Genomic DNA, 17,247 nt, shown 5'->3' with positions numbered 1-17,247 from the left:
TCATTTCTGGGGGGATTTGGGGGAGAGAAAGAAAGACTTTTGCTGCTTTCCTCATGTGCAGCCAAAAGCAAAAGAAGAAAGAAGCGGAAAGAAGCAGCCCAGTGGCCAGGCGAGGTACATGGGGTGAGTGGGGCAGGTTCCCCCCCCCACTGCCCTTTCCCCCCTCCCCTCACTACCTCATGTTGTTCACAATGCAAGTGATGCAAGCCTTGTGTTCCCATGGGCCATGTAGGCAGCACAGCCTTGTGTTCCCATGCAGCCTGGATTAATTGCTTTGGGAGGTGCTTTGGGGCTGACATTTCTCTGCGGACAACCAAAATTTTCTCACGGACCACCAGTGGTCCCCAGCCCACTGGTTGGCAACCACTGCTATAAAGCATACTGACTTAAGTTACATTTCATCACTCTTCAAGTATTTAATGCTCAGATATTCACAACCAATCCCGGACTTTCCTAAAGCCCTGAGACATACAACTTGTGACTTTATCCTTGTTGTCCACTAAGCCATCCTTGGAGGTACATTCAATGTCCAGAGAACGATGGAGTCTAATACAAGTGTATTTCATAGAAGCCAATCAAGTATGTGCCTCTATAACTTTACAGTTCCAGATCCTTCAAGGTATATTGCACATGATATATTTGCAAGTTCATCGTTACTGTACATTTTGTTTGTTCTGCTGATTTCATTCTAGCAGAACAATTCATTAAAGAGGCAAAAAGGTTTGCATTTCTTAAACTGGAAATACTCTTTGCACAGAAAAAAGAAATTCTTGGAGATATTCTTCTTTCTCACTATGAACTAGAAATTACATTTGCCTCCTATTTTTGCCTATTTCAGTGGAAATAGAAATTCAACAAGATGTAGCATTTCCCATAAGAGAGATGCAGTGCTAAACACATGGAGTTGTGGAAATTATATAATAGTCCAAACATAAGGAAGGCTTTTAAATGGCAACCCCATCACAATTAAGAGGTATGAATTGTATGAGTTATATATAGGCCTCTTCTGCATGTTTCCAACAATACAATTCTGAGTATGTATGTATGTATGTGTTCTGTCTCGCCTTTCCTCTTTCCCAAAACATGAAAGAGTACAAACTCACACAAACACAGGCAGGCAAGCTGGCTCGGACTTCACAGAGTTAATTCTTTGGAACTGATAATATTCTTGCCATTCTAACATGTCCTGCCTGCCAAGTCCAAACTGATAGTAAATAAAATTTTACTCACAGAAAATCACAAGGCAGTCCACAAGGAAAATCTGAAGTAAGGTTAAACTTTGTCCCGTACAAAGTTTCAGGAGAAAACACACCCACTTTTATCCCCTGTGGGGTTTGGCTCAATGACTCAGCTCACTCTCTGACCTCCCACACCTCCTATGTTGTTGCTCACGTTTCTCCCTACGACGCTGCTTAGGATCGAGCCAACACTCTTCCTCTTTACTCCCTGTCAGGGGCTGCTCCGATATGCCTTCCTCCTGATTAATCTCAGGCTGTTCCTCTCAGTTGTCTGATGGAACCTGAGGCATTATCAGGGAGGAAGGTCCTGGGGAGGAAGGCATTCCCAGTTCCTCCTCCTCATCTTCCAGGTCCTCTTCCTCTGACAGCATAGGGTCAGGAATCGGGGCCACAACATGTATTTATGTATGTATATATGTATGTATGAATGTGTGTGTGTGTGTGTGTGTGTGTGTGTGTGTGTGTGTATGTATGTATGTATGTATGTATGTATGTATGTATGTATACCTCTTTTTTTCCTTATAGAATTTATCTTGTGGCTTGTTTCATCAACTAATCAGCTTCCTATCTGCTCACAGAACAAATAAATAGGAATAAAAGTCACCACCAAGTGCAATAAAACAAAACAGGGAATGGTTTTATACCGTAGAGAATTTTTAGAATTAGAAACTCTGAAAATGCATAATGTCCTAGTTTTTTTAGCCCTGACAAATAATTCAAACTCCTCCAATTCGCCTATTCACACTGCAGGGAAACAGATGCTAATGAAGTCAAACATATTTTTCACAGCCTTTTTCACTTACTAAATTAGTATCATAGACTTTATTTGCCTCATTGAATTTCCTGGAACTCCAGGCATCCTTTGAAAAAATGCCAAAAGGAATGGAAAAAATGGAATGTCCCATCCCATCCCCATTTTGGGATAATTCATTCAGCAGCATATTCACCGGTTAATATAAACATCATCATCAGGTAAGTGCTACCTTTATAGCAATAATTAGTAATAGCACTTCGACTTATAATATACTGTATGTAATATACTGCTTCACAGTTCTTTATAGCCCTCTCTAAGCTATATACTTAACAGAGTCAGCATATTTTCCCCAACAATTTGGGTCCTCATTTTACTGATCTCAGAAGGAAGGAAGGCTGAATCAACATTGAGCCTTTCAGGATCAAACTTTTGGCAGCAGGAAGAGTTAGCCTGCGCTATTCCATTTTAACCACTGCACTGCCATGACTCTTTGTATGAAGTCTTGATCCTTAATTGCCATTTGATTGGAAAACTGACAAAAAATAATGGCTTAAAAATTAGGGCAAGATATAATTCTGAGCTGCAGCATATTTTTTAGGGTGTACCAAATTAGTAGAATGATGAGAAACTCAAAAGAGAACTCAATCAAAAATAGCTGCAAATCCATTCAAAAGCTACAGGATACTGTATTATAAATACTTTCAAAACATGTTAGAGCAATGTTTTTCAACTTTAGCATCTTTCAGATGTGTAGATCCTAATTCTAGGTTGGGAATACTAGGAATTGGAGTCCATACATCTGAAAGCTGCCAAGGTTAAGAACAACTGTGTTAGAGGAAACAATTTCAATGTAATATGAAGGCAATATACAGGTTACCATTCATATATCCATGAAGCACAGAACAAGATAAAGCACAAGAAAGCATTTTTAATGAAAACTTGGATTAAGGAATTTTTTTTATAATTTAAAAGCAGATGATGAAGGCTAAGTAAGTAGGCAATGGAATTTTTTAGGAAGAGAGGGAGGATCCTCTGCCTTTCATAAAATTATGGCAAACTGGGAAATAAATCATATGAATTATTTTATTATGATTTTTGTTTTTTTTGCTGTAAGCAATCATTCCCAGAAGGTCAGTCTCGTCTTGGACATTTATGCCTGTGATTCTCAGAACAAAGGTAGTTTGAGAGCTGGCACAGTGGTTAGAATGCAGTACTGCAGGCTACTTCTGCTTACTGCAATTTAGCAGTTCAAATGTCACCAGGCTCAAGGCTGATTCAGCCTTCCATCCTTCTGAGGTGGGTAAAATGAGGACCCAGATTGTTGGGGCCAATATACTGACTCTGTAAACTGCTTAGAGAGAGCTGTAAAACACTGTGAAGTGGTACATAAGTCCAAATGCTATTGCTATTGCAATTAGAAACATTAGCAGCTTAAAGGGTGATTTTGACTGAGGATTTTGACATATAGTCAGGCTTACTGAATCAGTGTAAATGAAAAACATAAACTGTTTGTAATCTGTAGTTTCTCACATGCTGGTGACTTTCAGTCTAAAATGAAGTGCAGTCAACATAGGCTTGCAGCACAATCTAAAAGAATGACTATTATTGTGAACTTTCATGCTAATTGGTACTTTCTTTCTTTGATAGTTTGTCTGTTTTAGTAGCATAAAAGATGTAGACTCCTGGATGTTTGCTAAATGTCAACATAACATGCTAGTAAAGTAAAGTAAAACAAACATTTCCTTTCCACCCCAGAGGCCACATAAAGGTTTGGGTTTCTAATAAGTTCTCTCTGAAGTACATAGCTAGCTGACATTTCCATTCTACCTAATGTTGCATGGAATTCTGTTTTCCCATTTTCCAAAACTATTTCTTGTGCAAGAGGCTTTTGACTTTTGTCCTAATTTCTAGAATGCTTTAGGGTTTTTTTCCCCAAATCTTTTTAACAAAATGAATAAAGCTACAATTGTTGATTTTTGCTACATACTCTATCACTCTGTAACTTCACAGAAGGAGTTTTCTTATGCCTTACTTTGGGATTAAATTATAGCATATGTAGCTGCACTAAATTTATCTTACTGACAAGCTACAATGAGATTATTCTGCCCAAAGATGGAAAGATTCAATAGCACCCAGGATGGAGGAATAGTTGGTGAATATGATGGAACTTGCTGAGATAGTTAAATTGACTTCTTTAATCAAGGAATGGCCAATTCCTACATTTATTGCTGACTGGAAACCTATTAGAGACTTTTTTCTCACAAAACAGAAAAAAATATGATTTATAGTTTTCATGATTAGACAAGATAAATTATAGAAAGAAGAGAACTGTATGGTAACCAAACAGCAAGAGGAAAGTTATAATTATGGTTATGACTGCTGTAAATATCAGAAACTACATTTCTATATCTTTTTTCTTTCTTTCCTATTTTTCTTTTGCTCTTTTCCTTCTATTGCACTTTCAGCTTTCTTGTTTTCTTTTACTTTATATAGTAATATTATTGCATTATTATTAATTTATATGATAAATGATAGGAGATAGATAGACAGACAGGCAGGCAGGCAGACAGACAGACATAAGCATTTGCTACAAGGACAGTTATACTTCAATTTGCTGAAGAAACAACATTGTATTATGGATCCCTAGCAATCAAAGAATGACTGTAGAGGATTATTTGTATTGCTTAACAATTAAAAGTATAAGTATTCAGATGGGGAAAAAATGGAACTCCAAACTACTCTAAAATACAGTACAAGTAAGTTCTACATCCACATCTTATCTATTTTACAATAAAAATATGCATAGAAAGCCACAATACACTCACAAAACTTTGGCAAAATATGCAGAAAAAAATTACCTTGCATTATTTATTTATTAGGATATTTATTACAATATTTATATATGTCAGCTCCAAAAGAACTTTGGCAGCAGCAGTTCTGTCATACAGACACTCCATCCATCATTTATCCTATGATGTAATCTAATGGCATGTTCAAATGTCAATTGATTTGTTTTCCATGTCCCATGTTATCTGTCTGTCTGTCTGTCTGTCTATCTATCTATCTATCTATCTATCTATCTATCTATCTATCTATCATCTATCATCTATCATCTATCTGTCATAATTATACAGCTGTCATAATTATATAGCTGCCCATCTCACAAAATATGACTCTGGGCAGTATACAATAAAAATATAAAATTACAATATTAACAATCATTCCACAATTAAAACATTATTATTATTATTGTTGTTGTTGTTGTTGTTGTTGTTGTTGTTGTTTTCATAACCATACACAGGCAAGAAAACCAAAGAGATGCAGGCAAAGTTTTCACCTAGGAAAATCAATTCTGTAAATGAAAAATTGGGGACACAGTTGAGGAAATCTGGAATAGCAATATGGTCTCAGACAACAGCTACGGGTAAGAGATGTGATTGGACAGACTAGAACTGCTTCTAAATCAAATATTCTACTGCTAAAATGGAAGGAGTTTTTATATAGATCTAAACTGAGATATTATCATTCCCATATCCAGTAAAAAAAAGACTCAGTTTTCTGGAAAGGTCTGTGTTATTGAACTTTTCAATTCCAGGTTAGAGTCTGAGAAAGTTTCATGCTCTCAAAAGATCACTTGATGATTCCACACTGTATGACTTGTGGCAGAATGAATGACCAACTCCACTTCTTTGGAAAGCACATGGAAGCTTTCACTACGATGTTTGTTCTAGTCCAACTCATTTACCGATGCCGCATATTTCTAAAGGGATCAAGACAAATGTGTATGTGTATCTCCAAGAATGGCTGATAGCTATGTTTTATGTCACACTCATCAATGTTAACCCCTGTTCAACATCAGATCTCACAATTATTATAAAGGCCTACAGATAGTTAGTATATCCATTATATCCAAGCCATGAAGAAGAGCCTTCAGATGACATGAGAGTTCCTTGCTTAGATAATGTGGTGGGAAAGGCACCAAAGTCTTGTTTGGGATTTCCTTTGCTCCTTCCTTCAGCTAAACTCCAAACTATAACATAATATATGGCAATACTGTTATTAAAAACCATTGTCATTCTTCCCACCTTATCTGCTTGTCCTGTATCTAACACAACATTCAGCTGCTCCAAGGACGGTGCTATGTGTCACTTTTTTCCTCCTGGCAATTTCTTTTCATTTTTCTCTGAAATGTGAAGACACAGCAGGAAGAAAAGCAGGAAGGCTCCAAAGCACAGTGTGATGAGTACAGACAGTACAGTAACCCCTGGTGGGGTTGGAGTGTTATATGTACTGTCTGTTATAGTTTTGATTCTCTGAAAAGTTCTGCATCAGTTTTGGGATGTCCAATTGAATTTGAATGGTTGAATTATCCAGAAACAGAGCTGAATCACAAATTATTGATGATGTGTATCTTTACCTTATACCCAAACTGCAGAGATCCCGTAACTGATATTTAATCTGAGAAGTTTGCTCAAGTCTAGTTAGAAAGTTATAGCTTCAAGGAAAAATTACATTTGAAAGGTTTTCTTTAACTATTTTCATAGTTACCTAAACTAGGGGTGTCAAACTCACTTTGTCACAGCTTCATCATGTGACATATTGCAACTTTTTCCCCTTTGTTAAACTGGGCGTGGGTGTCACCAGTGCATGATGCATCCGGCCTGTGGGCTGTGAGTTTGACAAGTCTAACCTGAACTGTTGACCCCAAAATCTAGTAAAGTCTATAGAAAAAATAAAGATCCATTTAAAGATCTTTCCTTCCACATCTATTTGTCCCATCCAGCGAAACACTCAGCTGTTCTCTAGTACTAGTGCTCCATTTCATCTTTTGCCTCCTGTCAATTATTTCTCATTTTTCTTCAAACATGGTAGGGAAGGGAGCATGGGGTTTCAAGAATTGAGTGTGGAAAATAATGACAAGACATCAACCTCCAATTACAGTAATGGGTACCTGATTTTTAAAATATTCATAATCTGTCAGAGCAATCCAGAAAGTATTTTCTGTTCCTTCATGTCACTGCTCTACCAAAGAAACCTGGGACTCAAAGAGAACAGAGTTCATTCAGCATCTTTTGCACAAAAATTTCCCAGGAACAGGAAATTGAACTGCTTGACCTGAAGCTACATTAGGTAATATCCAGAATTCTGGGGCCATTGTGAAACTGTTTCATTTTTACATGGAAAGAACAGGAGACTGGAGGAAGAGCTGTTTTTGCTCTTGTTTCTGTATGAGATTAGCTGGTTGCAATCTGGACCTGACAGGTTTTTGTCAAACAGCAGCATTCATGGGGGGCACGAAAGGTGATGGTACCTTCAACACTGTATAAACATGTCCTTTTGGAAGGTGCATGCAACATCAATACATAAAGAAAAAGGATCGGGTTTCGACCACACAGCTGTAATTGCCACCTTGACTGCTCTCTCTCTCTCTCTCTCTCTCTCTCTCTCTCTCTCTCACACACACACACACACACACACACACACACACACCAGTTCTAGGATCCATTGCTCATTCCACACTGGATATTTGCAGGGCTAATTAATATGAATGTGTGAATGTGGCTGATTCATTTGTAGTTGGGTAAGTAGTGTAGAGGAGATCATTTAGAATATTTATGACTGGGCTTGGGACTGAATGGTCACTTTAGTCTTGAGAGGATGTAAACTTATCAACCCCAGAAAGGGTGGCCAGAGTCTAGGAACAAATTTGGTTGTGTCCCAAGACATCTGGCCAGGCGACTCCAACTCTTGGAAGGATTACAGAACTCCTCAAACACCACTAACCAGTATGGAATTATTAATAAATTTGTGGCCTTGTTTTAAATCCTTATTGTTGTTCTGGTCAGATACTAGTTAAACAATTAATATTTGTGAGACCTTCCTGAGAGTTGGTGGCACATAATCAATCCATCAATCATTGTGTGAGATCAACGACACAGACTCTAGTCCTATTTTGCATGCAATCTGCCCAAAGCTGTTGGCTTAAGGAAGATAGAGTAACTTCTGATTGGATCAATGCAAGATCCCCAAATTATTTTTTTCAAATATTGCTTGTGTAATGGTGTGAGGCCAGCCAAGCCATTTTCCAGAGAAAACATGCACAGACAGACCACCAGATCCTGAAGCCCCAAGACCAAGCAGCAAAGGGAAGCATTTTCAAGCTCTTCCCTCTGTTGCTTTAAGGTAGGGGCTCTCCAAACTTGGCCACTTGACTTGTGGACTTCAACTCCCAGAATTCCCCAGCTAGCTGGCTGGGGAACTCTGGGAGTTGAAGTCCACAAGTCTTAAAGTCGCCTACATTAAGCCACAGCAAAGAGAATACAAAGAGCCATACTGCCCTCTCTCTTCCTTGTAGAACCAAGGCGCCTCTCCTGCGCAACGGAGGCCTCTCCGGGTCACCGCCCCGGACAGACCAGGTGTTCAGGAGCGAGGCGAGGAAGGGAAGGTGACGAAAAAGCGAGAGAAACTTAGCGGAGGAGCCTGATGGATTCAGAACCCCGGAGCTGGACAGCGCCTCTCCGACGGAGCTCCGCTATGCAGCGCAGGTTACAAGTGGCTGCCTTTCCTCCCCTGCCCAAAGCGCGCTCTTTTTTTCTGCTCCTCAAAGGACTCGAAGCCAGACTCTCGCTCTCCGCCTAGCGTGGAGCAAATTCGGCGCACACTGGCAATCTTTCCCCCAAATCCCTCAGTCTCAGTTCCGACGCCGGGCTCTCTGAGTCTCAGAAAGCTTCTGGGGCGGGGCAGGGCGGGGTGGGAGTGTAATTCAAAATGAAAAGTCGCCTCACTTAAAACGCAGGCTCAAGAGCAGCTGATTTGGAAGAATCAATACTGAACCCAGTAGGGCAACTGTTCGAACAGCTTGCTATTTCCAAGTATGGGGCAGCGTGCTTTTCACCTCAGACCGCGACGCAGACTTGAGTCTCCGAGGAAGAGAACCACTTCCTTTGGCAACTGCTTCGACGCAATTGCGGAATCTTAGCCCCCGAGGGGAAAATTTGATTTGAGAAGCGAGGCACCAGCTGTCGGCCGCAAATAATAAGACAAGCCACGTGGAATAAAGGTTTTGTAGCCCCACCTATCCCACGCCCTGCAACCCGCGCCCTGCTCCTCCCAGTTCGCTTCTTTCAAAGGAGGCGTTGCAGGCAGCGGCAAAATGCTTCTTCCCGGACTCCAGCGTTTTATAGAAGCAATTTGCTAAGCTGGCTACGTTGCCAGAGAAACAGTTCAAGCTCGGGAAGCACTGAAGGGAAGAGGTTTGGATTTCCATTAGAAGATCTACCGCTAACAAAGTGACTTGTTAGATAAGACACTTTGAATGGGCTAATTGCTCTCCTGGTCGCCCGAGTCATCATTTTGTCTGTGCATTGGAATGTACACTGAGCGCTCCGCTGGTTAGCCAATTTGCACGCCCCTTGAGGAAGCATCCCAGCACGCGTCGCTGACATTTTCTGAAGTTCACTCAATATTCCCTCCCCACTCCTTCAAATGCTTACAAAGAAGTTAAGGAGAATAAGCAACGCCATTAACTTAAAAGAACGGCCGAATTCAGCTCTCCCGAAGCCCTTGGAGCAATTAAGCGTGGTAACCCTAGAAGGCGGCCTATTCCCTAGAAACTGCAGTAAGAAACCACGGCAGTTGCCTGCCTGCTCTGTGGTGGGAAGGAAATGCTATGGGAGAACCCCCGCCGCATTCTCTACCAAGTGGTCGCTCTAGCTAGCCGAATGCGAACCACTTTGCGATCATCCCTTCGTATCTTTTCACCGGTCTCCATCCCCAGTAACTCCTTTACGGGCGAACGCCACGGTCCAGATCGCCTTTTGAACCCGGAGCCATAAGCCTAGGAAATGTCAGTCCGGGAGGCAGCCTCGAAAAATGCTCTGCTTTTCGCAGGGATAGCGCACGGGAATGGGAAAGCCAGCAAAAGGGAAATCAGGAAGGCAGGTCGACGAGCCAAAACTACCTGGAGATAGGAGCGTGGGGCCGAAAGCAAACGGAGGACTTGTATTGCAGGCAGGTAGCCTGGGGATCCACTGCATTCCCTGCACCCTGAAGAAGTTAGTGCTTTCGCCTCAGAGAACGGCAGGGCCAGAGGGGGAGGGGGCTTAAATAACCTTTTCCAACCACCCTGTCAGTGAAATGCGAGCTGAGAGCTCTCCCGCGCAAGCTCGATTTCTCTTTCTCTCTTCGGCGGTGCAAATCGCACCTCCATCAAAGCCGTGGGTCTCCAGCCCGGCGCTCGGCTCTGGCCAGCCACCTGCTGCTGGAGCTGCCGCCCGAGCCCGCGTCCTACCTGGAAAAGCCTGAGGATGTTGGCCACCATAATGGAGACGGAGCTGGCCGAGGCGCCGATGACCCCCAGCACCTTCTCGGGTTTGACGAAGACGGGCGGCTCGCCGTTGGTGCAGCGCACGTCGGAGGTGTCCTTTTGGATGAGTGCCTGGACGAAGGTGAGCGACTGCTCCAGCGCGTAGGTGTCCCGGGAGCAGGTGTCCAAGATGCGGGCGCCCAGGGTGACGTTGGGCAGCAGCTCGGGGTCGCTGTTGATCTGGTCCAGAGCGTAGAGCATGGCCTCCAGGCGATGGACGCCGTCCTGCTGCTGGATGTCCCCGCAAGGCGCGCCGTTGGGCCCCCGGGCGTGGACCGGGAAGAGGCCGCCCAAGGTGATGTCCCCCTCCAGGCGGATGGAGTGCGGCGCGTACATCTCCTGGCCGCGCGTCCCTGCCCAGCACAGCCAGCCCAGCAGCAGGCACCAGCAGGGCAACTTCGGCAAAGTCAGCGGCTGCACCCCGCGGAGCCCCGGCCCGAGCATGGTGAGCGGCGAGAGTGGAGAAGGGGCTGAGCCGGCGCAGGAGGGCGCCAAGGAGCGGACTGGGCTGGGCAGGGCAGGGCTGGGATGGGTGGAGGAGAGAAGCGCCCGATCCGACAGGGTCCCTCCGCGCCCCCTCCCCCTGCGCTCGGCGAGGATTCCCCGGGGGCGGAGAGCAGCCAGGCGGGGAAGAGAGTCGGGTCCAGTCCCGGCGCCTGCTGCCGTCGGCGCTCTGCCTGCCCGCGCTGCCTTTCCTGCCGCAGCTCAGCACTGGGCGAAGGGGAGGCTCGGCTGTCGCTTTAAAAGCTTGCTCGGCTCCTCTCCGCCTCCTGCTCTCGTGCTTTGCCCACCTCCTTCGCGCTCGCCCTCCTCTCCCCACCCAAGCCTTGCCTGCCTGCCTCCCGCGCGTCATTACGCAGAGATGCGGGCCGAGTTAACCGTCGCTCGGCTGGGGAAGCCAAGGCGAGGCGCAGCGGCGGCGGAGGGGAAGCTTCAGGGGCGCCTGGCAGCAGGGGATGGACGGCACACCGGTGGCAAGCAAGCAGACAGCAAGCCTCTATCCCCGAGCGGATTTGGATCGTTGCTTTGCTGCTACGCTTATCCACCTGTTACCCTTCTCAGTGTATTTATATTTTTTATTGTATAATCGTCTTCAGAGAGGATCATCTCTCCGTTGTGTCCTAAATTCTAATTTCCTTGGAAGGGACTATGAATATGGGACAGCCAGAGCCACTGGGATCTTAAATTCTGTACAGTTAGATGATCTCTGATAAAATTCCTTTCTTATTAAAGATTGATTGTTTCAGTCTCCTCTAATCATCCTTTTGTAATTCCCAAACATAAGGCCATCTTGTTAATTCTGGGTAATATTGTTTCATCCAGCAGTGAGTATATAACTGGAAGGGCTCTAAGACTTAAGAGGAATTACAGTAATGCAGAAATGGAATTATGTCATTTCTGAGTTGCCTCTTAAAAGAAACTGTCCTTCAGTTGGGATGAAGACACTAAAATACTTGACCCATAGTCACATTTCAGCACTGCCTTTTCCTTCTGTGAATGGATTCAATACCCCTCTAGCCTAGTTGGTCCTTTCATTCGGTTTAACATTTTAATCTTGCTTTATCTTCTTTATGATATGTTGGATTGTGTGGATTTCTCATGCACAGTTGAGACATACAATTGGAAAAAGAGGCTTTCCAGGCTTATAAATCCAGTTATCTGTTTTAAGAACAGGAAGGATGTGATTTGTTTGATATTGTGTGATATTATGAACTGTTTGTTTGCTTACAAAGCAAACTATGTGTGGATGATAGGATACCAAACTATATTAGGAAAATGGCAGGAGGAATGTGGAAGATTACTGGCAACCAGCACTTTCAGTAATAAAATGAGATGTGCAATACATGGCTTGGAATATGGGAAAGTATTTTGTATGATGAGATGGGTCCGGAACCTGGGGATGGATGGAACACCATGTGTACGTTTAGCATGCAATAGCCCAGTTTAATTTTCCAGTCAATTTCCAAGGTCTCCGAAAACTTGCTAGATATTTCACTATAGATACTCTGGCATGGTTGGGCACATTTCCTCATCAACTGTTACCTTATTTTCCTACCAGAAATTAAACTTGAACTCTTGTGTTGGTCTTTTCTGGATGATAGAGCCATGGAGGCACAGTGGTTAGAATGCAGTACTGCAGGCTACTTGTGCTGACTGCCAGCTGCCAGCAGTTTGGCAGTTTGATTCTAACTGGCTCAAGGCTGAGTCAGCCTTCCACCCTTTTGAAGTTGGTAAAATGAGGATCCAGATTGTTGAGGGCAATATGCTAACTCTGTAAACCGCTTATCAGAGAGGACTGTAAAGCACTGTGAAACTGTATATAAGTGTAAGTGCTATTGCTATAAGCAGATAGATTGAATATATTCACGGATTCCATATTCAATTGTTTTCAATATCCTTTCTTAGCTGCAAGCAATTTGTATGTTTTTTTTCTCCATTGTGAGTTGAGCAGGCAACTAAAAACAATTTGGATATTCTGATTTCTATGTTGTAGCTGGTTGTAGTTTATATGATGCAATTCAGTTTATTAAGAGTTTCTACACTTTGCATTTTCTTGAATTATCCTTTCTATTAGTTAAACCAAAATCCTAGATATGGAAGGCTTTTGCCGTAAAGCATGACCTATTTTATTTTGTTGTTAAAAGTATTATAGTTCATCACAAAGTCAGCTAGACTGAATTTGGTTCTTTGTCCACCTATCCACTCTTCACCAAGGACCTGATATGGGCAGATATTGTTTGATGGTCTTGTGGCAGGATGTAAGCTGTTCCAAGTAAAGCTGCCTTTTGCAATTGACCGATTTTGTCAATGCTGATGGTATTCAAATGGTGCTTCAGTTGTTCTGGGATTGCACCCAAAATGCCTATTACTATTGGTGCTATAGTATCAGGGCTGATACTATAACTTGCATTTCCTCCATTGTGGGTGAGAGCACCTTTCTCACTACTCAACAACCTGGCTATCAAATCTTTGGACTAGGACTTATCTATGATTCTTCATTACTGGTAAAAAAAAAAAAGCATTATGTGCAGAGAGGCACTCATTCTCCCATGTTTCCACGTCACAATTAAGTGGTTTGCATGGAACACTTAAAAGCAGGGTTGAGGCTTGGGCTTGGCAGTTGCTTTTCTTCTCTTGATCCTCATGTTCTCTCATTACTCCACACATTCCTGAGAGCAATTCCTCACTGCAAATTGAGCAGACAACCCAAAAATAGATCTCACACCAATTTTCTGCCCACTGCTCTCACTCATCATTTGCTGACATGAAGGAGGAGAGAAAAAGAAAGAGGCAGTGGACAGCAGGCAAAGAATTTACTCAGCAAGGGATGAACTCATTTGGGATCTGGGAGAGAAGCCAACCTCAGAGGAATCTTTATGTAGGTAGTTGGGTGAGATAACACACCCATATATTCTGATTTATTGCCATAACTGAAGGAGCTAGAGGCTTCAGTGTCAGAGCTGGAAATGCAGATAGACCATATATATATATCACTCTGAGAAGCAAGAGCTGAAGACAGAAGCCTGAAGATGATGAATGAGACTTCATCGAAACGTTGCCTAGATACTTCGAATCTTACGCAGGAGAAAACCCGAACAACCAAAGATCCACATACAAATACCTGCGAGAACCTCAGAAAACAAACATATATATATATATATATATATATATATATATATATATATATATATATATGTATATGTATATATGTATATATGTATATGTGTGTGTGTGTGTGTGTGTGTGTGTGTGTGTGTGTGTGTATGTATGTATGTATGTATGTATGTATGTGTATATATATATATATATTCTTAAGTTTTCACGGGTACATGTATGGCATTCAGCTTTGTTCGGGTATTTTCCCATGTCATTGTAGTTGTGCTTTTAAAGTTGTAGCAATGTTTTGGCAGAATCTTATCTGCCATCATTAGGCTTCTGTATAGTGTATACAACGTTAAAAGCACAACTACAATGATGTGGGAAAATACCCGAACAAAGCTGAATGCCATCTGTGTGTGTGTGTGTGTGTGTGTGTGTTTGTGTGTGTGTGTGTATGTATGTATGTATGTATGGTATTCAGCTAAGTACCCACGAAAACTTAAGAAAACAAATATATATATATATATATATATATTCTGTATTGTGTTCTTCTGGACTAACCCAATAAAGAAGCCTGATGATGGCAGATGAGATTCTGCTGAAACGTTGCTACAACTTTAAAAGCACAACTATAATGAGGTGGGAAAATACCCAAACAAAGCTGAATGCCATACATGTAAGTACTCGCGAAAACTTAAGATAGATAGATAGATAGATAGATAGATAGATAGATAGATAGATAGATACAGATACACACACACACATGCATATATATTTATATATTTGCAAGATGACCCTTGCTTCCATGTTTGCCTGTCCTTATAGGACTGACAATGTCTCTTTTCATCTTTTTATTTGCAACTCAGCAATAGCTCAGCCTTCAAAGATAGTACACAATATAGTACAGCAAATCCTCAGAGTTATTCCCAGATGTCAGAGAGTAAATGTTGACAAAGTTTGCGAGATCTTCTGTGACATTTGGATTAAGACTTTGGAAGTGCCCAATTCTATTTAAAAGGGAAACAGAAAAGGCCAGGATACCATCTCATAGAATCAGAGCAAGAAGGAAATGTCTCTTTATGATGTGCTTTAGATTCTTCTCAGGTATCAGTGTCAAACCACATGGTCTAAAGTTGCTAGAATATTTCCTATCCCACTTCTATTTCTTTTTTTTTTAAAGATAAGAGCAACATTTACCCCTTTTCAATTATTTGTCACTACCCATTGTCCAAAAATAAGAAAAGGTTCAACAAGGCCATCATCAATTTCCTTCAGTAGCTAAAACGCAATTTACCTAGTAAATAGTGTAGCTGTGCCTTGACTATATTTCTATCAATTTCAAGCTTACATCCTGCCTATTAATTTCTATTTCTCAGCTGCCTGGTAGAATGTGTGCCCTCTTGTTGGGGAAGATTGTGTCAAAATAGGAGCTAAGCAGCTCTACCTTTTCTTTCACTATCAACATTTTGCTATCTTCATTCGGAAGCTAGTTATGTTTTTTTTTAAAAAAAAATATTTTCCTTGTAGTTGGAAGATATCAGAAGAAGGCCTTTCCACTTTTATGAATCTGAACTCGTTTTAGCTTTTCTGACACCATTTCTATAGATCCGGGCTTTCTCTATGCATTCTCTCTTGATGTCATGGCCTTCTCTCCACCTTTTATTGTTGTCCCTGGGGTTCTTAGCAATCCTCCCTAAGCTTTTTCTGTGCCCACATTAGTATCTTCTGTCATCTTCTATTTCTGCTGAAATTCTTTGCAGTTGAGCTTTCATTATTTACTTTTTAAAACCACTCTGCCATGTCTCAGGCTCTTTTTGCCACCACTGTCCCCATGCACAGAATCCTGTTTCTCAGTACTCTAAGATGGTTGTTGTTGTTGTTGTTGTTGTTGTTGTTGTTATTATTATTATTATTATTATTACTACTACTACTACTACTACTACTACTACTACTACTACTACTATGTCTTTTTAGGAAGTTCAAGATTTGAGGGGCTTCCACATAGAGGAAGGGGTCAAGCTATTTTCTAAAGCACCCGAAGGCCAGACAAGGAATAATGGATGGAAACTGAACAAGGAGAGATTCAACCTAGAAATAAGGAGAAATTTTCTGACAGTGAGAACAATCAACCAAAGGAACAGCTTGCCTTCAGAAGTTATAGGAGCTTCCTCACTGGAGGCTTTCAACAAGAGATTGGACTGCCATCTGTCAGAAATGGTGTAGGGTCTCCTGCTTGGGCAGGGAGTTGAACTAGATGACCTACAAGGTCCCTTCCAACTCTGTTAATCTGAGTCCTCTCTTTTCATTAGGTGGGCAAAGTATTTGAACTTCAGTATATTTGAACTTCAAGATAAAGTAATTTGCCCACACTCCATATTATTTTCCATCACACAAGAACTTTGCATTTCCAGTTGTTCCAACTAAGTTGTTCTGCTTGGTTAGTATCAAGTCAAGGATAATTGATCTCCCTGTGCAATCTCCCATTCCCTGAAAGTAAAAGTTGTCAGCTAGAAGAGTCAGGAATTTCTGGGGAGGACATGATTGATAGATCTTGAAGTAATTAAAGTGGCCCATCACTATTGCTTCCTGGCTCTTTGAAAGATCTTCAGCTTCTTCTTGGAAGACATCATCCACATCTTGTCCTTGGTTGATCAGATAATGCTAGCTGCTAATTATAGTACTGCTTATAGTTATTCCTCCACTCACTTATTTTAACCCAGATGCTCCCTTCAGTATTATCATATGGAAGGAGAAAAGAATGGGCTGATAGCCAGCTCCTGTACTTCTGCATTCCCTTTTCTTTGGTAGTTTCCCCAAGTGGCAGGAGGGCAATAGCCTTCCAGAAAAATTGGGAGAAGGAGAGAAGGAGGAGCAGCATTCTTCAACAGAGAGGAGATGAGCAAACAAACTCACTGAAAGGAGCTCTTAGAAAAGGCACACCCAGGGGGAAAAAAAAGAGTTTAATATTCTGGATAACTTTTAAAGATAATGTATTTTATACAGTCTTCTAAAGTGAAATGATCTGTGATTTCAATTTACGATAGAAGGTTTGAACCTCATAAGTTACAATGTAGCTACTGTAAGTGCACCTGATACTTCACAATGAAGTTGAAACTAGTCACAAACTGCCTTTGGTGATCATTGTAACTTCAGCTCTGGGGGACTGAGAAACAGCTTTAAAGTTAACTAACAGCAAAAAGACCAGCTGAGATCTGAAGCTACACTGAGAAGAAAATATAACATAACTTAAACCTAAGGAAAAATTGGGGCCCTTCCCATCAAAAAGAAGA

The 17,247-nt window shown here is 41.8% G+C and overlaps 1 protein-coding gene across 2 annotated transcripts in view; it reads right to left on the bottom strand.

Moving 5' to 3' along the window:
* Positions 1-10,884, bottom strand: part of GRM7 (glutamate metabotropic receptor 7) — a 529,368-nt gene extending 518,484 nt beyond the window's left edge. For both annotated transcript variants that reach the window (XM_087923708.1, XM_087923709.1), the window contains exon 1: positions 10,283-10,884. In XM_087923708.1, coding sequence (XP_087779834.1) covers positions 10,283-10,801 — 519 coding nt within the window. In that variant the 5' untranslated portion in view covers positions 10,802-10,884. The remainder of the gene's footprint in view (positions 1-10,282) is intronic.
* Positions 10,885-17,247: the final 6,363 nt, after the last annotated feature.

This window comes from Pseudonaja textilis, chromosome 2 (assembly GCF_049901715.1).
Source record: "Pseudonaja textilis isolate UNSWEBS1 chromosome 2, rPseTex1.2, whole genome shotgun sequence".
Taxonomy (NCBI): Eukaryota; Metazoa; Chordata; class Lepidosauria; order Squamata; family Elapidae; genus Pseudonaja; species Pseudonaja textilis.
Note: the sequence above shows the minus strand (reverse complement) of the source record. Positions and strands in the feature narration are given on the sequence as shown.